The sequence below is a fragment of the Globicephala melas genome, chromosome 18 (genome assembly GCF_963455315.2).
Source record: "Globicephala melas chromosome 18, mGloMel1.2, whole genome shotgun sequence".
Taxonomy (NCBI): domain Eukaryota; kingdom Metazoa; phylum Chordata; class Mammalia; order Artiodactyla; family Delphinidae; genus Globicephala; species Globicephala melas.
Genome location: NC_083331.1, coordinates 21,001,748 through 21,024,405, shown reverse-complemented (window position 1 = coordinate 21,024,405; position 22,658 = coordinate 21,001,748). Strand labels below are relative to the sequence as shown.

The following is a 22,658-nucleotide window of genomic DNA, read 5'->3' as shown; positions in this document are numbered from 1 at the left end:
AAAAAGCGGCTGGTTGACACAACTTTATCCCATCTAAAAGGACTAGTGATTTTTAGACTGTTGACTTAACTGTTTTGCTAGATAGATACTTCCTTGGAAACAAAAAGTATTACTTGAGGGGGGGGAAATAAAAGGACACGTCCCTTGGTTTAATCACCATCTCTTTCTGCCCTCCAAGGATTTATAGCTGTATTTATTTCACCCAACTCCTTTTCTTTTCTTAGTTGGGCCTCACATATTAGCCTTGAGGTCTGTGGGGTACTGAAAATACATTTTGCTAAAAGCTGCAAATATTTATTGAGCCCTTGCTTTGTGCCAGGCACAGGGAATTTGGCTATGACCAAGACAGTCATAGTATTTGTCTTCAAGGAGCTTACAGTCTACATAAGATCTTCTTTTGAACTTTCTGTATAGCTTTACATAAAGGACAGGTTGGTTTTCATTAAAAGTTTGCTTCATTTTTGTAAATCTTTCCTTTTCCTTTACAGCCAAATTTTAAAGATTATCCTGTATATTTACTGAAGTTTAAGCAGTGTCTTTCTAAAGCTTTGCACCTCATGAAGACATATACAGTGAACACACTACAGAACCTCACAAGTCAGTTATTAAAAAGGGTGAGTTAACTGGTGAGGTGATTTTTGTTTTTGTTTTTTTTAATTCATTTATTTTCCATAATGTTAGTCTGAGATTAGTATCTAGTAACTCCAATTTTTTTTTTTACCTTTTGTTAAATAAATACGTGTTGCAATTTTATTTATAATAAGAAAAAATGCCTGTATTATATATGTCTGTCACAGTCTTATTTTCAAAGAATATATAACAGTGTGAGAAATATTCAGTACTATATGATAAATAATAAAATAAGATGCAAACTATTTCTCACTTTAACTTTTTCTTTTCCTATCTTTTTAAAGAAAATATTAGGAGGAAATACACCAAAATAATAAAAGTGGTTCTGTCTGAGTGGTAGAATTACATATGATAGATAATTTGAATTTTTCTTTACAAATGATGGATAATTTAATTTACTGTATTTAGCAAATGTATTTTTATTGAATGCCTTCTAAATGCTTGGCATTGTACTAAGAACTGTACAGTAGTGAAAGGAGCTAACAAGGTCCCTGCCCTAATGGAGCTTATGTTCAGGAGAAATAATCAGTAAAGAAGGAAAAAGACAAATTAATCAATTACAGATTTTAGTAGATGCGAGGTGGAAAATTAGCAGCGTGTTAGGTTAGAAAATAAGAGTGGAGCTAGATCAGATGGTCACTGAGCACATTTCTTTCCTAAGAAAATAAAACCTGAAAGATAATTTATTTTATTTTTTCAGCCTACTTTCTAAAGAATATGGACTATCTTGAGCTTTTAGTTCAAAGCTGCTGAGTTTTGTATTGCATTTTACCGTTCACGTTGCTCTTAGCTGACATAACAGACTATATAATTTTTCTATTTTGCAAAATTTTATTTTAGGAAACTGATGCCTGATAAGTACTAGTACCTACTGTGTGTTAGTGCTTTATAACTGAGCTGTGGAAAACCTTTGTGCATATGTGTTATCACCATGTAATGGATGCATGAATCTCAGAGAGGTTAAGTAATTTGACCGAAGTCCTACACTCAGAAAGTGACTGAGTATGAATCTGAGTTCAGTCTTTTTACGACCAAAATTCATGTAACATAGCATAAATTTTAATTATAAAGTAGAGAGAGATGACAGCTCCACATAATTATTTCTCATGTGTAGCAATAATAGTATTTAATCTTTCTCTCTGTAAGCTTTTGGTTGGTATATAGGCCAAGCAGTAGCCATATGAAATGGTTTGTGTTATATTTTCTGAATAATTATTTGTTCGCTAATTTTCTTCCTTGCCTATCCTCCCCCATGTTTCTTTAGGATCCTTCATCTGTACCTAATGCAGACAATGCCTTCACATTATTTTATGTGAAATTTCGAGCTGCTGCCCCCAAAGTCAGAGTAAGTCTATTGACATAAATAAGATAATGCTATGAAATTTATTTAGCCAGCCCTTTTGAAACGCTAATGTATGTTAGGTCCTTTGTTTATAACAGGAAAATGAACCTGAATGAAAGATAGGCTTTGTCCTTCCACATTATAGCAGTGTATGTTGAGGTCCTTTAAGCCCACAGAGGAGGAAACACCTAGCTGTTCCTGGAATGCTCAGGGAAGGTTTCCAGTTGAAGATGATACTTGAGCTTAAAAAAAACGTAGATTTATAGCAGACTTGAGGGGATTGATAAGGATATTTTATACAGAGAGAGCAGCATGTATAGAGAAAGTTGTGGAGACATAAAAGACTTGTATTTTGGGAGGACCTCATTTAAGACTGGAACACAAGACTTTCAGTAGGGTGTGATAGGAAAGAAGAAAGGAAAGATGGCAAAGACCATCTCACAGAGGATGTTGCATGTCATGCTAATTCAGGAAAAGTAGAGAGCCAGTGCAATATTTTAAATCAGTGTAATCCCAGATACAGCTCAATGGTTAAGAATCCGCCTGCTAATGCAGGAGACACGGGTTTGAGCCCTGGTCCAGGAAGATCCTACATGCCTCGGAGCAACTAAGCCCATACGCCACAACTGCTGAGCCCGTGTGCCACAACTACTGAAGCCCGTGTACCTAGAGCCTGTGCTCCCAGCAAAAGAAGCCACCGCAATGAGAAGCCCGTGCACCTCAACGAAGAGTAGCCCCCGCTCGCTGCAACTAGAAGAAAGCCTATGCACAGCAACGAGACCCAGCTCAGCCAGAAAGAAATTAAATAAATAAAAATTTTAAAAAATCTTTAAAAAAGAAAAGCAGATTGCAAAGCTGAATATATAGTATAATTCCAGTTTTGTTTAAAAAGAAAAATGTAGTAACTGTGCATACAAAAACTGAAAGAAAATATTCTGAAATACTGTGATTAATTTTTTTGTGTTTTAGGTGATTTTCATGTTTCAACTTTTCTGTAGTCACAGATTTTCTAACATGAGCTTGTGTTACTATTATAATCAGAAAGCAATTGAAAATATAACTAAAACAGATGGAGTTAGTGGACTTTTCTTTATTCCAGACTCTCATCGAACAAATAGAACAACGATCTGAAAAAATACCTGAGTGAGTACCCACAGGTTCTTCAATTTCCAAATTACCTTCCTTGAAGTGCTATTTTGCCAAGTCTGTTACATCCCTGATATTTTCTGAGCAATTACCTTGCATGCTGTACACGACTTTTCTTGTAGCACACAGCTCAGTTTGGGGAGCAAGGTCACAGACCTGACTTGGTGAGTTTGTAAGGCATCTTTTTCCCATATAGCAGGATTTCCTTCTCATTTAGGTAGATGTAACATCACTACTTGTGGAAGATAAGTCTGTCTTTAAAAGATAAAGGTTATGGTAGTTCATTATGATTTGTTTTTTCTTTATATACATAAATATTTCTAGTATTTAATGTGGGCAAATGAGCAGTAACCATATAGCTTTGGAGGTTTGGCAACCTATTTTGGGATTTAAGATTGGATTTAATTTACATATCTGAAATCAGAAGTTTATACAGTACTCCAATCTCATTTGCTTTTCATCAGATACCAACAACTGCTAAATGACATCCACCAGTGTTACCTTGATCAGCGGGAACTCCTTTTGGGCCCTAGTATTACTTGTACTGTAACAGAGTTAACCAGCCAGAATAACAGAGACCACTGTGCCTTGGTGAGTTTCTGCCTGTTGTGGTTTAATGTTAAACCTTCTTTTGAGCTGCTATGATACCCTAGAAACTATACTTGGGTAAATAAGTTTTGGTCCCCATATCAACAAACTTACATAATGTTTCTTTCTGTTATGACAAATCTAGTTTAGTAATTAGCATTCAATTTGGCAAAATATTCTCATTTTGATTGATTTTTTGAAGTATGAAGTTTCACAAATCAGTATTGTTTTATGAAAGATGAAGTTTCAAAGTTTCTGGATTTATGTAGACAAATTAATCTTAGCTTTTGCTGCAGAAGTGCTTTTTTGTTTAGTGTGATTTTAAGTCAGATTATAGAAAAAAAATAAAGATTATTTTTTTAAATACTTTTCAACTAGAAGAGTAATTTTCATTGTCAAAAGCTTAGAAAGCATAAAGAAGAAAATAAAAATCATCGATAGTTCCACTGTGAAGAAAACCATTTTCTGTTCTTCAGAGAGTTTTTTTATGAATTATATATGCATAGTCTCTTTGTAAATAAAATGTTGGCTTTATTTCATAAATGCTGGAGTTGTTGTGTGTCTCTAACTGTAGATGGTGTGTGTTTGTTTCCCGCAGATTCGCAGTGGCTGTGCCTTTATGGTTCATGTATGCCAGGATGAGCACCAACTTTATAACGAATTTTTTACAAAACCAACATCAAAATTAGAGTAGGTGGTACACGGAATCTAACTCTTGTTTTTAAGATTTAATTCGCTAATGGCTGTAATGGCTTATTATAGGAGTATTCTAAAGTTAACTATGGAGTGTTTTAACTTTTGTGGGTATGTGAACATAATATTGTTGGATGGGACAGTGGTTATTTATTTTGAAATAAATGTGCAGCTTAAAGGCCAACATGCTTTCATATTGTTTATAATTATGGAGACAATAAGTTATGATAGTAAGAATCCTGTATAGGGAACTATCTTGGTATCTAGATCCCTTTATCTACACTAAGTGTAATAATTCCTTCTATTTAAAAAATTCTATGATTCTAACTAATGAAGGACACTTAAAAACGTAGATACTATTTAAAATCCTTTTCCTTATTTTTCTCAAAGTGTCTTTCAAACCCATTGTCAGTCACTTTTGGGTTCTTCATATTGGTGGTTTTGACTGTTAAAAAATTCCAAGATTATGACTCTTGTAAAGGGGAAGAGACAAATATATCTTACGGTTTTGATGAAATACTATATATAGAAGAGTACTGTTGACAATATAAAGAGTATAGACAGCCTAATGTTTTTCTTTTCAAATGTTTAAAATTGTCAAAATACTTGGTGTATGTTCAGAATATTTTGAGTTTTGTTTATCGAAGTGTGTAAGTATTCAAGAGTTTTGAACCTATCTTTCCTGGGGAAAATGTCACCATTTGATTCATAGTGGTGTAGGTTATAAAAGGAAAATTAAGTCTACTGAAATATTTTTTATTGTTTTTGAAAGGACATACACAAAATTATTGCTGACATAAGTACAAGTTGTAATAAATTGACACTCGGCTGGGGCCAGCTAATTGTTGAGGATTGCTTATTAATTCTGAGCTTGATTATTGATTCTAGCAAAAACAGTTCACAGAATTACTTTCAGCCTTTCACTTCTCATCATATAATGTCCCCACGTACTATTTTCCAGTGTGTATATATATATATATATATATATTTTTTTTTTTTTGGCTGGAAGCAATCAAGGGTGACTTTTAAACTATTAGGAAATACTGAAAGGATTACTGCTGATAACCATGTTTTATTCTTTCATTTTAGTGAACTTTTGGAGAAACTGTGTGTGTCATTGTATGATGTCTTCAGGCCATTGATCATTCACGTTATTCACTTAGAGACTTTATCGGAACTTTGTGGGATTCTTAAAAACGAGGTGCTTGAAGATCATGTACAGAATAATGGTAAATAAGTAGAAATGATCATTTCAAAGGTCTTTTTAATTATATCTATGGCTCAATGAATCTGAAAAAGATTAGTACCTCCCCCCCATCCCTATATAAACAATATTTTTAAAACTTGGGTTGATGCCTTGTCTCTTTTTGAATCAAGATGCACCTTATTCTGTGACTAAATAATAATGGGGAAAGAATTTTTAAATCTGGGCAAAATTAGTAATAAAATAATTATAGCTACTATTCTTTCTGGCATCTGAAATCCATAGAGAACTGACCATCAGTTTTGGGTTGGGTATTTCTAGTACACTATTACCAGAATACATAAAGTAATTGACTGTATTGCATAGTCTTAATTTAAAAAACAGAAATTGTTTTAGCATACATACATAGTAATAATTCATCTTTTTTGAAATTACAAATAAAGAAAAGCAATTCTCTGGAGTAGCTCTACTTTATTCATCTAATACATGCTTTAACAATTGGTTTGATTGTCATAAAAAACATGATTTTCCTAGTGATACTTAGGTACCTTTAAAAAATACCCTTCAGGTAATCATTTTACTGGCAGAAATTATTGTCCTTACTTTGACTTTCCTTAAGAGACACTATAGGTTTGTTACTCTTCCCGAGTTTCTTATTCTATTGCATTTAGTTCATTCTAAGATGTACATTTTCTCCCATTTTAATGCCTGTGAATTAAAGATGATTTTTAAAATTAATGTAAATATTTATATGAGTGTGTAATGCCTCCAACTCCCCAGCCCTTGGAAAGCTGATACTGAATCACTGGTGTGTCTTAACATGGATGGCATCTTAGAAATGAAGAAATTCTATACAAACGCATATCTCATTTTATTTATTTATTTGGCCACACTGCGCAGCTTGTGGAATCTTAGTTCCCCAACCAGGGATTGAACTCGGGCCCTCGGCAGTGAAAGTGCAGAGTCCTAACCACTGGACCGCTGAGGAATTCCCTCATTTTATTTTTTTATTCATTTTTCTTTGTGAGAATGTTAACAAGTCATTTAATATCTGTGGGACTCTATCTGTAAAATGGGGGTGATAACCTAATTAATAAGCTGCTTTAGCTATCTCTCAGGATTGGTATGAAGCTATGGAGATACCTTTTAAAAAAACACAAAGCACTTTAAAATTAAGATTATTATTCACATTAATAATGGAAATTATTTCACAGAGTCCCAGGAAGAAGATGTAAGGGCAAATTTATTTTCCAATTTTAAATTTGAGGAAATTGGAAGACATTTATTAAATTTTTCTAAGGTCACTAAGTCATACCAAAATAGAATACAGCCAGTCCCTGAAGCAAGAGTGGTTTATACTATTACTAGACAATTTTGTAATATTTTTGCTTGTTTAAAGAAAGTATTTTTTAAATCTGAAGGAATGGGTGATTGACCTTTTTTTTTATCAGCTGAACAGTTGGGGGCATTTGCAGCTGGAGTAAAGCAGATGTTGGAAGATGTACAAGAGCGACTTGTCTACCGAACCCACATCTACATTCAGACAGACATCACAGGCTATAAACCAGCTCCTGGAGATCTAGCGTATCCTGATAAGTTAGTAATGATGGAGGTAGGGTCTTCTTATTTGATCTTTCCCCTACCCCACACAACTTTTGGATATTTTATACTGGTGAAAATAGGATTTTTCTTTTTAATTCTCATTCAGGATGCAAAAATCAAGATAAACTTGCCATGAAATCATAGGAAATAAAAATTTAAAAAAACTGAACAGATATAATTTGTTAGATTGTCCCTCCTTCAAGTTGTATTTTATAAACATTTGATTCGGTTTTCTGTCCTTTTCCAGGAAGCGTGTCTTCTCAATTTTTAAATAGAATTAGTGCTTTCTATGATTTCTCTTTTTTTTGGTAAGTGGCATAGAAGAGGATTAATAACATATAAGCCACCAGAGTTGATGGTCACATAACCATGTGTCGTCTTCTCTCATTAAAAACTCTGGTGGTTGTCTCCTCAAAATTACACAGTGCTGGTGTCCAGTTTATGGTTTGAAGACTTAGGTACATCTCACTAATCTTTCAGTTACATATGTATCTTCATTTTCTTTGAGTGCTGTACAGAGTTAAAATAATGCATAGGGTATTAGTGCTTAAACAGAATTAGAACCTGGAAATTCTTTTTATTTGTTTATTAATTTTTTTGAATGACAAAATCAGGTTTATTGCTCCAGGTTAAGCCAGTGAAGACTGGATATGGGAAAGGTGAGGGGGGAACACAGGAACTTGGTGAAGGCATCCTCCCGGCCTTGGCCTATACTGAGTTCTTGGCACCCTGGGAAGCCAACCAGTCAGTGCATTTCAGACCTGCTGATCACCTGCCCATGGGCCAGACCCACAGTAAAGTTTGAGGCACAACCCCAGGCTCTGGGGAGCATATCCCTCCTCCCTATGGGGTCACCTGCACAGGTCTGAGCACAGAGGAGGGGTCTGCAGAGATGGCCTCTGCTGGGGCTGTATCCTTAGGAAGGTATCTTGGTGGAGGAGGAGGCTGCCCCCTTCTTCTTGGTGGGGGCCTTCAGCAGCTCCAGCTTCTTGGGCAGACTGGTATAAACAGGTGTTTCTCAGCCTGATCTAGGGAGTTGTGCTCTCTCCCCTTCCTCCCCTCCTTTCCTTGTCTCCTTTGTATCAGTTTTTACATTCTAGATAGGATACCTGTTTTAATAGTGCTGTCTGATAGGATGTTAGGTGATTGAGTTTACTATATACCCCCTCCCAGTTTAATTTAGTGATACATTTGGTATGTTTATTTAGTCAACACATGGCCAGTATCCTGAGTGTTTTCTTTTTATTATTTTTTAAAATTTGTTTATTTATTTATTTATTGGCTGCCTTGGGTCTTCGTTGCTGCGCACAGGCTTTCTCTAGTTGAGGTGAGCAGGGGCTACTCTTCATTGCTGTGCGCAGGCTTCTCATTGCAGTGGCTTCTCTTGTTGCAGAGCATGGGTTCTAGGCACGCATGCTTCAGTAGTTGCGGCACGCAGGCTCAGTAGTTGTGGCGCACGGGCTTAGTTGTTCCGCAGCATGTGGGGTCTTCCCAGACCAGGGATCGAGCCCGTGTCCCCTGCATTGGCAGGTGGATTCTTTTTTTTTTTTTTTTTGTGGTACGCGGGCCTCTCACTGTTGTGGCCTCTCCCGTTGCGGAGCACAGGCTCCGGATGCGCAGGCTCAGCAGCCATGGCTCACGGGCCCAGCCGCTCCGCGGCATGTGGGATCTTCCCGGACCGGGGCACGAAACCGTGTACCCTGCATCGGCAGGCGGACTCTCAACCACTGCGCCACCAGGGAAGCCCGACCTCTTGTTTTAAGTGTACTGCTTCCAGTAAATCTATTTGCTTTGTTTTTCTTTTGGTGAAGGTCAGGGATTTAAGGTGATCTGGCTGTGACATCTGTGTGCCATTTAGGGATTAGCTATACTTTCTGGTTTCTGTTTGCAGAATGAAAGGATGGGCCTGACTGATACAGAGCCTGTCTCCTAAACAGTTCTCTGGCTATTCTTTTTGGCAGTAGGTGGGTGTCTGTTAGGCCAGGGGTCCCCAACCCATCCATGGCCTGTTAGGAACCAGGCCGCACAGCAGGAGGTGAGTGGCGGGTGAGCAAGCGAAGCCTCATCTGTATTTACAGCTGCTCCCCATCTCTCGCATTACTGCCTGAGCCACCCTCCCCCGCATCTGTGGAAAAAGTGTCTTCCACGAAACTGGTCCCTGGTGCCAAAAGGTTGGGGACTGCTGTGTTAGGCCTTCATTTCTGTATATTTCCACCTTTATAACCAATGTAAATAAGTAGGATTTTCATTGCCAACTTAGTAGTTAGTGACCTGTGTATATTTGATGATATTCTTTAGATAGTGAAAAAGAGGTAAATAGTCTCAGTCCATAAGATAATTTTTAAAAATCTGCTTAAAAAATAACAAACTGTAGCTGTTCTCACATAAAGAGAAAACCTGTAGTTTGAGTTTGCCAACTCCTTGATAAAAGCATTTCTGACATCTAGAATGTACCCGGTCTTAAATATGAATACTTTGTTTCTAAATGTAAAATTGAAAATTAAGCTCTAATCTGAGCCTTGTATATTTGACTCTCTTCAGCAGATACCTTGTAATCGTTCTGAAATTAGTGGTTCAGAAAAGGCTATGTATGCCTTTATGAGAATAGAGACACTCTATACCAATTTAACTTTTTCATCTCCATGTGTTGTTTTGGCATAGTTCATTAGTTCGTTTATCCATTCATTAGTATATATTTTTTTACCTTATAGAAAGAATGTTCATATTGCTAAACACAGCTGAAAATTACACTTTAATGTTCCTTCTGATTTCTTTATACAGCAAATTGCACAGAGTTTAAAAGATGAGCAGAAGAAGGTGCCACCTTCAGAAGCTTTGTTTTCAGATGTTCAGTTAGAAGAAGCAGAGCCTCCTAATAATCTAACAAAATCTGGTATGTCATGATGTTTTAACTTCCAGCTTTTATTCATTCATTTAATAAACTTTTATTGAGGACTTGTCATGTCTCAGGCAAGAAAAACAGCTTGTGCCTTTGAGGAGCCCACACTTTAGCAGGGGGAGATTGGCAAGCCACAGGCGTAATTCAGGGGTGACAGGATAAAGGTAGGCACAGGGCACTCTTGGACCACGGGAAAAGGGCATCAGAATTGTGAAGGGGGATGAACTTTGAGTGCAGGAAGGCTGATTCAGTGAGAGATGTGGAATCTGAAAGCTGTAGTGTTGATGAGTATGAGAGAGTCAGGTGAAATAAGGTTGTTTTAAGATAGAATCGCATGGAGGACGGCATACAGGAATGGAAGACCATGGTTGCTTTGGGGATGTCAGGTGGTTTGCTGAGTTTGGGTACCGGTTCCTGCAGGAAGGAGCAGGCAAAACGGGCCAGCTTGTGATAGGTGTCAGGTGATAATCTCATGAAATTCTACCTAATTGTACCATCAGATTTGCATTTTTAAAAATGTATTGAGTGCCTAGGACTCGGGTAAAAAAATTGACAGAAACGTATGGGATAGCTTGGACTAGGGTACCTGTTAGGCAAGGAACAAAATTGTCCAAGAGTCACCCTGGATAACTGATGAGTTATCTAGACAACAGGCTAGATGAGAAGTAGGGCACCCCTTCTCCTCACCCCTCAGCTGTAAGAGTGACACTCAGACTCAGCTCCATGTGGGACTGACTGGGAGTCGGGGGTACTGTAACTCCATGGGCTTTAAAGAGCCCCAGCTGCCCCCGAATCCCCAGGCTTAGTGCATCATCAGTTTATTCTGAGTCAGCTCTGTAACAGTTGACACCCCAAATCCAGACTGCCCAACAGCCTCAGTATTCCCCATCTGACAAAGCTGTTTTATCACGCCTGCCCTATAGGAAGAGAGACCATAGGGAGCTGAAATTTCCTCCTCTGGAATAGAACCCATGCCGTGTCCTAATACACATCTTGGTCTGGTTAGCCGCCTGAAGAGTTACTGGAGAGACTAGAGTACATTTGTCTTACCAACCCTGGCCTTGTACCTTTCCCCAGTAAAGCTTATTCGTTAACTCATGCCTGACATTACATTAAGGTGTTGTTGGTAGAGCTGTGGAGACTGGTTAGGATGTTGTTGTGTTTTTCATCTGAAAGGTAAAGGTGGTTTGAACCAGGGCGTTGATGGGGGGGAATGGAGAGAAGTGTATAGATGAGGGATATAGTTAGAAGTGTGAATCAGTAGAATTTGGTGACGCACTAGATATGGGGGCTAAGGAAGATTGAGTAAGGTCCATGTGGAACAACCGAGAGATCTGTATTAAATGGATCTAGAGTTATGCTGTCCAATACGGGAGCCATAGAGCATGTGAAATGTGGCTAGTCCGAATGTGCTGTGTGTAAATACGCAACAGATTTCAAAGACTTAGTATGAAATAAAGAATAAAAAGGATCTTATTAGTAATTTTTATATTGATTTTATGTTAAAATAATGAGATTTTTGATCTGTTAGGTTAAATAAAATATATTCAAAGTAGTTCCACTAGTTTTACCTTTTTTAATGTGGCGTTTTAATGTGTCACATTTATGATTCACATAAGAGTCCTCTTGGACAGCACTAGCTCTAGAGCTATAAAGGGGCAGCTGATTCAGAGGTAAAGAGTGAGGACCCTTGATGCTTCGGACTTGTATGAGATCAGCCAGGACAGAGAGTAGAGTGACAGTAACAGAACTCTGGGGAGAGAGTCTTAGGAGCAGATGGAGGGAGGGGGTGCGCTGGGCCGACAGGGGAAGGACAGCCAGAGGGGTCAGAGGGTGTGATTAAGCCAGAGGAGGAGGGGTCGGCAGAGTGATTTGAGTAAAGAGGTGAGAAATAGGAAATGGGAGGATATCGTGGTTAGAGGGTGGGATGCTGAGTTTTCATGATTAAGAGGTGGAATAGTTTGGAGTATAAGAAGGTCTGTAGAAAGCAATTCTGAAAGAAAGTCATAAGAAACTGTGTCTGGAGTAGGGGGTGCAGGGATGGAAGTGAAGGTCTTTGGAGTTGAGACGGGCAAGGATAACCATATGGGTCATCCCTAAGGTTGTCAACGCTGTTCAGAATAGACATGGAATTTGGGATGGGAAGCAAGGCTCTGAGTCTGGTGGCAAGGGGAGCAAAAAAGAAAAGAACGAGTGTAATCACTTCTCCTGCTTCCAGGGTATGTCAGAAGTGAGAAAATGAGATTGCTCTGAAGTGAGGCCTTCAAGTGATGTGATGTTCATGTCATGGGAGTAGTGTCAGGTCAAGTTGGTGGAGGGCCCACGGTGTGAGGAGGCCGACGATGAGTGTCTTCAGAACACATGGGCCTTGTTCTCTGCATGGAGAAGTGAGGGCAGCGGCAGGCTTGCAGAGGGAGGGTGGTGGGGGCCCACGGCGGGAGCCGATGCAGAAGCCCTGCTACCGGGTTTGCTCAGCTCTTCAGAAGAGGCAGCCAGTAGGCACCTTACCTGGCGACTTGCTGTGTAAATAAACTCTCCCCAGTCAGCTATTTTAGCTATTAACTCTTCTTCTCAGTAGAGTGAAAAAATGAACAAGTAAGTTGACTTCTGACTTTGAACTACATAAATACATTTATTGCACTAAACTTTAATTTGGGAGTACCCTTTCGGCTCTTTATTTTGAAGGAGGAATCCCGCAGATATCCTCATTCTTAGCACAACTAAGGATACTTAACCTCCTGAGTATTCCGTGATATAATTTGTCCAGTTTATTCTTTTTCCTTAAGAAATTTTTTTATAACATAGGTATCTTAGTTTAAAGTAAGGCCTTATGGAAGAGCTTTTTAAAATTCTACAAGTATTATATGCTTTTGAAAAACAACTAAGCTTACAGAACCATGAAGTGAAAGCACCAGCCCTCAGCATTGCCCTCTGCCCTTTCCTGCATAAATCCACTCTGCAAGCACCAGTTCTCCTTCTGAGCATATGCAGATCTAGCTCTTTTTAAATTTTTAAAAATTTTGGCCACACCACATGGCCTGTGGGGTCTTGGTTTCCCTCACCAGGGATCAAACCTGGGCCCCCTGCAGTGGAAGCACAGAGTCCTAATCACTGGACTGCCAGGGGAATTCCCTCTAGCTCTTTTTTTAAAAAAGGAATTCTGTTTTGCTTGGCTTTACTTTTCTTCTTTTATTATTAAAAAAATTTCAAATAAACAATGTTGCAATGAACCCCTGTGCCCACCACCCAGATTCAATACTTAAGATTTTATCGTATTATGTATATATTTTTGCTAATCATTTTAAAGTAAGTTATTGTCATCATTGCCACTTTACCTTTGAGTATTTCAGCACCTCTCCAAAAAAAAAAAAAAGGGCATCTTTCACAGAACCAGAAACCATCATTGCACTAAAAAATTTAGTAATGTTTCCTGATGTGCTCTAATACCCAGTCCATATTTCAGTATCCCCTCTTGTCCCAAAGTATGGTCCCAGCTGCACTTTCCTGGCTCGTGTGAACTCTGGTCCCTCCACCAGAGTGATGGTGCATCCCTTACAGACGTGTCTCTGCTCAGGCACCGCCCCCCCATGCTCCTCCTCATGCTTGCTGGGGCTACCTTTTGGGTGGGGCGGGTGGGGGGAAGGGCACTCAGCTCTGGTCACTTGGGAATTACATACACTAAGTAGGCCTATAAGTGACGGAGTTGAGCACATGGAAGGCAGGCTGTCAGGCAGACCGGCTTCGATTAATCTTCCTGCTTAACGTGCTTTGTTTTCTTGTCACTCCCCCACCTCCCGCTTGCTTCCACGTGACGGCATCTAGACCTGTCTCCTTTTTATTGGCTGCATGGTGTTCTGCAGTATGTGTATACTGCTCATGTAGTCCATGAAGATTATCGATCACAGTTCGGAGAGAGCAACTTGGGCTGAGTGCGTGAGGCTGGAGTGTACATATGTGTGTAGTCACGTGCGTTCTCAGTGTGTTAAATCTCACCTGTCACTGATTTAGGTTCCCTTTGGCATTCTCGATGAAAGGCGAGGCTAGAGAAAATGGATACCTCCAGCCATTGATAGCTAGTGAGAACTAACAGTTTATAATTGCTATGCAAATAAGACAGACCTCCGTGTGTGAAATGTCTTCTTCTCCATTTGGGATTTTAGGTTCAACCGAATCTCTCAGTCCTAGAGCACAGACCACAATTTCTCCAGCAGATCTTCATGGAATGTGGTATCCTACAGTTCGACGAACTCTCGTCTGTCTCTCCAAATTGTACAGATGTATAGATGTACGTGTGTAAATTCTTATATCTTTACTGTAAATTGCGTGCTCTTTCACTTAAAATATTCGTTTAATTTAAATTTTAAGATCTTGATATAATATATTTTGTTTGGTATTAGATGAGAATAATAAGATTTTTAGATACAGAGATAACTTTAAGATCAATCTAATTTAGAGATTCTTTTTTTTCTTTGCGGTACACGGGCCTCTCACTGTTGTGGCCTCTCCTGTTGTGGAGCACAGGCTCCGGACGCGCAGGCTCAGCGGCCATGGCTCACGGGCCCAGCCGCTCCGCGGTATGTGGGATCTTCCTGGACCGGGGCACGAACCCGCGTCCCCTGCATTGGCAGGCGGACTCTCAACCACTGCGCCACCAGGGAAGCCCCCTAATTTAGAGATTCTTAACCTGAGCATTCTGTAGACCCTCAGAATCCTCTGATGCAGGGGTCCGCAGCCCCCGGGCCATGGACCGGGACTGGTACCTGTCCGTGGCCTGTTAGAAACGGGGCCGCACAGCAGGAGGTTGAGCGGGCCAGCAAGTGAAGCTTCATCTGCCGCTCTCCATCGCTCCCATTACTGCCTGAGCCACCAACCCCCGATCCCATCCGTGGAAAAAGTGTCTTCCACGAAACCGGTCCCTGGTGCCAAAAAGGTTGGGGACCGCTGCTCTAATGGGCTTTGGGTAGTCTGTGAACACCTTGAAGTTGTGTGTAAAATTTTGTCTGTATGTTTGTATTTGTGTCTTTCTGAGGAAAAGACCTATAGCTTTTATCGTTTCTTATAGGCGTCTATGGCTAAAACTACTGATTAATTCATCTGTCTTAGTTTATAGATGAAGAAAAAGAGATGCAGAAAGGTTATGTCCAGTGTCACATGGGTATAATATACATTTAGTACTAAATGCAACTACTTTAGTTTCGCACTCAGTTTAAATCAGCTTCCTTAACAAGTAGTTGTCGGACTACATGTTTCTAACCCTGGACTAATTGTAATTATTTGCTAAAATCAGCAGTACCCTTATACTTATACTGTGCATTTATTTTAGGTAACGTTTATTGTAAGCATTCCAGCTTAAAGATATGAGTATCAATCCCTGAATGATCAGATTTGTCTACATTTATTTATTGTCAGTGTTAAACCCAAAATAGTTTATAAAAATCAGTGATTTTAATTCACTTTTATATGTTTGTTGGTTTTGTTTTGTTTTTTTGGCCATGCCGCACGGCTTGTGGGATCCTAGTTCCCCGACCAGGGGTTGAACACGGGCCACAGCAGTGAGAGCACGGAGTCCTAACCACTGGACTGCCAGGGAATTCCCTAATTCACTTTTAAAAAATTAATTTGATTGTTACAACTGAAACAGCATATAGAGAGAAGTGATTAAATATAATGGTCATGTAATGAATTGTCCAGATGCCACTGTTTCTTAAGAATATGGTTCAGAAGGGTACATGTATATCTCCGCCCACTCTGAGATGCGCTGTACCTCAGAGTCCTCGGGCCTGAGCAAAGTTGCCCAGTTGACTCATTCGTTCATTAGAGTGCTCACGACTTGGTGTCTGTTTTAAACTGCATCGTTACTGGAGTTTGTGCTTGGAGATTTTGAAATTCAACCAGAAAGTGCCTTTTGCTCAGTTCTGGGACTTTTAGGGGTGAGGCCAGATCACCTCTGCAGAATTAGATGTCTCAGCCTTCTGCCCAGCTGCTGAGATCTCTTCCAGAGGGGGGTTTGGACATTGGCAATTTTTCTTCCCCAGGTCCCCCCAGGAGGTGTATTGAATGATGGTGTTAGGTTGGGATTCAGAAACTTCCTACAGTGGAGCCAGGATCCCAAGGGAAATAATGCAGAGCCACATTCCACATAGAACCCATTGTCATCACAGACCCTGGTGAAGCCTCTTAGGTGCTTAACAGGAACTTTAGCCACAGGAGGTGGGCCCAAGGACGTTACTCTGCCTGTCTGCCCTAGGCCTGCCCATTACATTTTCACCTAGCTTACATCCAAATCTTCTCCCTCTCTACCTTACCAATCAAAGGTGAGGAGAGACAAATCCAATGAAAACCCCATCAAGGCTGAGCAGGAGAGAGGGCCTCAATCTAAGCTGCGCATATTCGGTCTTCCTAGCAGGAGGCAGCCCTCATCTCTTCTTACTATACAGTAGCCTCACGAGAAACAGAAGTTAGGGAAGCGGAACAAAAAGAGAATAAAGCATCAGGTATGAGCCCAGAGCCCAGAACAGGGCCTAATAATAAAAATTTTGCTCCTACCCATCCATCAGTTCCAAGGGAACTGACAGGAGTCCCTTCTGAGACCAACATCCCACACCTCTAGGAAGATATAGAAATGGCAGAATTAAATTACTCATGCTTCACATTCTATTTTGTAACCTGATTTTGTTTTTACTGAATTATGTTTTATAAGAATTGCACCACCTCCTATTTAGCATTCTTTGATTTCATGCACAGTGTTCTGTAATTTAGATTTACTAGTATTTTATTTGTCAGCCTCCTATCATTGAACATTTAAGTTATTTCCAGGTTTTTTTGCTGTTTTAAATAATATTGTGATGAAGAGCCATGTGCATGAATCTTAGAATACAGTACTGATTTTACTTGGGGTACATTTTTAGAAGTGGATTTACTGAGGCTTTTTTTTTTTTTTTTTGGCCGTGCTACGTGGCATGCGGGATCTTAGTTCCCTGACCAGGGAGTGGAAGCTCTGAGTCCTAACCACTGGACTGCCAGGGAATTCCTACCGAGGCCTTGTTATAAAGTTGGTTTTATGTATCTAAAAAACAGCCTGTAACATGAGATCATGCTGGAGTGAGGGCTCCATGAGGTCAGAATCACATCTGCCTTGTGAACCTACCACTGTACTTCCAGCATCTAGCACAGAGCTGCATGAAATAGGTGCTCAGGAAATATTGTGGAAGGTTCACATGAGTGTTTTGGGAGATGCAAATTAGGAAACTATGTGCTGGTCTAGAAAGGTTGCATGGGAATAGGAAACTCCAGGAGGAATACTGGTAGTAATAAATTAATCCGTCAGATGAGGGCAAGCAGGCTGTACTCAGAGCCTATGATTTTCCTTTTTTCTGTTTTTGAAGTGCTGCAAGGTGATGTTTCTCTTTTATTTCACCAGAGGGCAGTATTCCAAGGATTATCACAAGAAGCCTTGGCGGCCTGCGTTCAGTCGTTACTTGGAGCATCAGAGTCTATCAGCAAAAAGAAGGTTTGATGGAGTGTTAGATGAAATCTTATCGCCTATAGTAATATTGTGGGATGCAGCATTAATTTACAGGCACAGAAATTTAAAGCCATTTTGGCAGTAGGATTTGTTTAATATGATTTAATTTTGAGGCCCTTTGAGAGAAGCTAGTACTTCACTTTAGTGCTCAATAAAGACTGCTCTATATGAGAGTGCCAGCTTTGCTAAAGTGCCAGAAGTGATACTTAGGTTATAAATTCTATAGGATGAAGGTTTCTTGTTCTAGCCTTAGCAACTGGGAGGTACTGGACTGCTGTTTCCTCGAAATACCAAAACAGTGTTTTCAAGGAAATGTAGCAATTTATAATCATCCCTGCAATGACATTTTAAAGAGTTGAATGGCCTCACTTGGAGGGAATCAGCCAGTCAGTTTGGAAGACAGGCAGTTGTGGCCCGTGGGTTATGTGACTAGAAGTAGTTGCCATGATTTTGTAACTTAAGAGTTTTTAATCGAGAAGAAGGGGTCTGGGGCTGAAGGCTGTTGATGTGTGCTTCTCCCACGGCCCCTGAGACTTTTTTCAGAAGGTCTTGTTCGGAGTGCTGCTCTACCTTGCTCTCCACTTAGAATACCTGTTGCCACCTACAGGGAGGAAGCTGTCTGGGGTGTGTCCAGCCAGAATTTCATAGCTGCTGGGAGTTTTCAAACCTGTGAACCTTTCTGGACTTCCAGGTTTATAAACTTGGTTTCTAACTTCAAGACTTTAGATAAATTAAAACCAAAAAACAGAAATCTCACAAAAGAATTTGGGACCATAGAAAAGCTCTATCTTTGTGACCACCATATGCTCCCATTCATGAAATCGAGAGTTGAAATGAAATTTTGACAGGGGGACTAGAAGAGAATGAAAAGTTAAGTTATAGACAGACAGGTTGAAGTTTAAAAAGTATTTCCAAGTCTGAGCTCTCACATTTTTTTATGGTATGGTAGGTAGAATTAGGAAACGCTTGTCTAATATTAGGGAAATGGTTAAGTAAATTGTGGTATATTCCATATAGTGGAATATTACACAGACATTAAATTTAAAAAAATGAAATAATAAAATTTAACTTAAATATGTTAAGGCAAAAAAAAGCACAGGATACAAATCAGATATACACTATGACTTTATGTAATGAACATATGTGTTAAAAAAAAAGTAACGGTGAAAGTTTTTGGGTGACTATAGATGATTTTTTCTTTCTTTTCCTTACACTTCCTTTACTTTCCACATTTTTTACAGTGATAATTTCTTAGATTATCAGAGGAAAAAAATGACCTAATTGAAAAAAAAAGTTCATATACTTATGTCCTCTTGTACCACTGTCCTCTTTTTAAAGGGGGGAGTGAAAAGCCTTCTGATTATTCAGTCTTTTGCCCTCATTGCCTGTAAGGCTATTCTCTTTTATTAACTCAGTTTCCTTCATATTATAAGGTGCTTAAGTATGTATGAGGAAGCCCTCAATTTGGTAAGAATTAGCTAATTTATTTTCATGACTGAGTTTATGCTTTCTGCCTTTCAACTTTTAAAAAAGTGGTCAATGAAAATGGCTTAATGTCTTAGAGAATTTCTTAGGGCAAGAAATTCTTCTTACATACTTAAATCGAGTACCTAGTATATCAGTAAACTAACACAAAGCTGGATCACAACGGCTTCAGTAAATTCAATCTATATTATACCATTTTCTCCATTGGAGCTGTTAGTCCTTTTGAAAATAGAGCGAGCATTCAAAATGTGTAGCTTTTCCTACTTAGCTAACGTTCTGTGTCCCAGAGCACAGTGAGCTTCCATCAAAGAAATCGCACTTCCATGTTGATTCTGTGTTTATTTAGGAGGGAGGGAGGCAGGGAGAGAGAACAGAGAAGAGTCACTTTAAGAACCTCTTTAAAGTTTATACAGGCACACCTCCTCTCATTGTGCTTCGCTTCATTGCACTTCACAGATACTGCAGGTTTTTTTTGTTCTTTACAAATTGAAGGTTTGTGGCGACCCTGCATTGCACAAGTCTATTGGCACCATTTTTCCAACAGCATATGCTTATTTAGTGTGTCTGTATCACATTTAGTTAAGTCTCTCAATATTTCAGATTTCATTATTATATTATGGTGATCTGTGATCTTTGATGTTACTACTGCAAAAAGGTTACGACTTGTTGAAGGCTCAGACGATAGTTATTTAAAAATACTTTATTGCTAAAGATGGCTAGCATTTTTAGCAATAAAGTATTTTAAAATTAAGTTATGTACATTGTTTTTTTAGACAATGCTATTGCACACATAATAGACTACAGTATGGTGTAAATGTAACTTTTTTAAAAAAAAATAAATTTATTTATTTTTGGCTGCATTGGGTGTTCGTTGCTGCACGTGGGCTTTCTCTGGTTGTGGTGAGCAGGGGCTACTGTTAGTTGTGGTGCATGGGCTTCTCATTGCAGTGGCTTCTCTTGTTGCAGAGCACGGGTAGGTGCACGGGCTCAGGAGTTGTGGCTCACCGGCTCTAGAGCGCAGGCTCAGTAGTTGTGGCGCACGGGCTTAGTTGCTCTGCGGCATGTGGGATCTTCCCGGGCCAGGGCTCGAACCCGTGTCCCCTGCATTGGCAGGTGGATTCTTAACCACTGCGCCACCAGGGAAGCCCTAAATGTAACTTTTATATGCACTGGGAAACCAAAAAAATTCATGTGACTAGCTTTGTTGTGATAATTACTTTATTGCAGTGGTCTGGAAGCAAACCCGTAATGTCTCTGAGGTATGCCTGTATTGCTTACTGAAGGACAACTTTATTCTTTTCCTAATGCAGTATAATTTCATTAAAAATATTTTCAAAGTAAGATTGCGTCTTGAGTAACAGCAAGAAGGAGCAAACATAGCCTAGCTCTTCTTAATATACAGACTCTTTTCTGAAATGAGGGCCATGATTATTCACTATTTTGGGACTGGATCGGAGCTTGAGAACTAAGCTTGATTCACAAGACTCTTGTGGATGAGTCCTGAGAGGGTAGAAGGAAATGCAGGGCCTCTCCGGGGTGTACGCAGTCAGTGCTCTGTTGCTGGCCGGATAATCCAAAATGGTAACCCCAAATCATTTTGCATTTGGAGGCTCCTTTTGTACTTCTATATAAATATGAGTATTTCTGATACTCTGTGTATTGAAACCACTCTGACCAAACAGTGAAAGCCAGGTTCCTGAGAGAAACTAGGAAGCCCTGGGAGATCAGAGTCGTGCTCGTACTTGGAGCTTTTAATTCCTGCTCTGTGCTGATACTGGACCACGTGGTTTCTTCTATTTCTGCACCAGGTTAGAGTAGATTTGCCTTCTCTTTCTAAATGCGTTGCTTTACAACCTTTTTGTCTGATTTACTTCCTTGGGTTTACTAAATAGAACAGGTGATAGAGTTAGTAAGAGTTTGAAGCAAGATTTTTCCAGATAATTCTAACATGGAAATATGGGAAGAGTTCATCGCACAACAAAGGAGTATTGGTACCATATAGTTAGGCTAAGGGCCATAGACCTAGATAGATGAATGTTGATTAATAACATGTGTTTTATGTGCGCCTATTTTTATTTCACCTGTGATAATATCCATTTTTCTGTCTTTCAATTTAGACTCAGATTGATGGACAGCTTTTCTTAATAAAGCACCTTTTGATTCTCCGTGAACAGATCGCTCCATTTCACACTGAATTCACCATTAAGGAAATTTCCCTGGACCTCAAGAAAACTAGAGGTACTCCGTTGTCCTGGCTGGCACAGTTGGGTGTGCTGGACCTGATGTGTCAGCACAGGTTATAGGTTTGTCGTATGTTCATCTGCAATTTGCATGCATGCTCTGCTTGCTAGGCGTGTTGCCTGTCAGCATCCTAGCTACATCTAACTCGCTGGATCTTCTTTATGGAGAGAGCTATATCTGAGCATCTCAGCTTGCAAAAGAGGATTGCCTCTCTTAGACTCTGCCACATATTACCATAACCAGTTAAAAATAATAACTACACTATAATAACTACCTAAGAGTGTCAGCTAATTGGAGTGATTTTAAACATTGCGTTGAGTTTGTTAGTTCATAGAAACTGAGACAGCCAGCTGGGTAAAATAGGAAGAGTACTTATCTAAGAGTCTGAGTCAGGTTCTGTGCCTGGCCCATCATTTCCTGGCTCTTGTGATCTTAAATGTGTGTTTTAGCTTCCCTACCCTGTGTAAAACAAGCAGAATCCGCTTGTCGAGATGCTTTCACCAGAGTATCAATATCATTAAGAGTGAAAATAAATGAAAATACATATTAAAGTGCTTTTGTAAGCTTAAGGTGCTTAAATAAACTCAAGTTGTATTATTATTAAATCAATTGGTTGTTAAGTAATCATGTAGATAGGGCCTTTGAGTTGGTAATAGACATGGAATCATCTTGGGAAAGGTGATTCATCCATCCTGGTGGTTCGTTTCTGACTGAATTAACAAGTGATGATTTCTAAAAGATCAAAGTAGTTATTTTCTAAGATGTTGATCTTAAACAGTTAAGGATATACCATAAATATCCATCTCCTTTAATTACTTACAAATTTATCTAAACTTTATCTTTTCTTAACCATTTCCAAGAGAATTAAGCTCTAACACCTTAAGCCGTCTGTTTATGGAATGAATGAATTTCTCGTTTATGTATTGGGGGAATTGAGAAAATTCATAGCCATTCAAATTACTTTCTGTATTCTGTGGTTTAGAGGAACTCCACATAATAGGATTTCCAAGAGGAGCAGGTTCTTACTTTCCTAATGACTGTGTTTATAAAATAGCGGACTTGATTTAACTCACCTGAGAGCCAAGTCGTCTCATCATGAGTCATATTAAAACAGCTTATTCTTTTTCTCTTCCTAATGCATTCTCCTTTTCACCACAGGGAATACCTTTTGGTTCTGGTGACATTTATTTATTTATTTATTTTTGGCTGCATTGGGTCTTCGTTGCTGCGCACGGGCTTCCTCCAGTTGTGGCGAGCGGGGGCTACTCTTTGTTGTGGTGCGCGGCCTTCTCACTGCGGTGGC

The 22,658-nt window shown here is 39.4% G+C and overlaps 1 protein-coding gene across 2 annotated transcripts in view; it reads left to right on the top strand.

Annotated features, from left to right (window-relative positions):
- Positions 1-22,658, top strand: part of COG3 (component of oligomeric golgi complex 3) — a 57,230-nt gene that overhangs the window by 14,834 nt on the left and 19,738 nt on the right. For both annotated transcript variants that reach the window (XR_009559757.1, XM_030882227.2), the window contains exons 7-17: positions 489-614; positions 1,895-1,975; positions 3,072-3,115; positions 3,583-3,709; positions 4,305-4,396; positions 5,489-5,628; positions 7,055-7,215; positions 9,987-10,098; positions 14,265-14,389; positions 17,525-17,614; positions 21,232-21,352. Coding sequence is in view for 1 of the 2 variants with exons in the window: in XM_030882227.2 (XP_030738087.1) it covers positions 489-614; positions 1,895-1,975; positions 3,072-3,115; positions 3,583-3,709; positions 4,305-4,396; positions 5,489-5,628; positions 7,055-7,215; positions 9,987-10,098; positions 14,265-14,389; positions 17,525-17,614; positions 21,232-21,352 (1,219 nt within the window). In the remaining variant the exon portion in view is untranslated. The remainder of the gene's footprint in view (positions 1-488; positions 615-1,894; positions 1,976-3,071; positions 3,116-3,582; positions 3,710-4,304; positions 4,397-5,488; positions 5,629-7,054; positions 7,216-9,986; positions 10,099-14,264; positions 14,390-17,524; positions 17,615-21,231; positions 21,353-22,658) is intronic.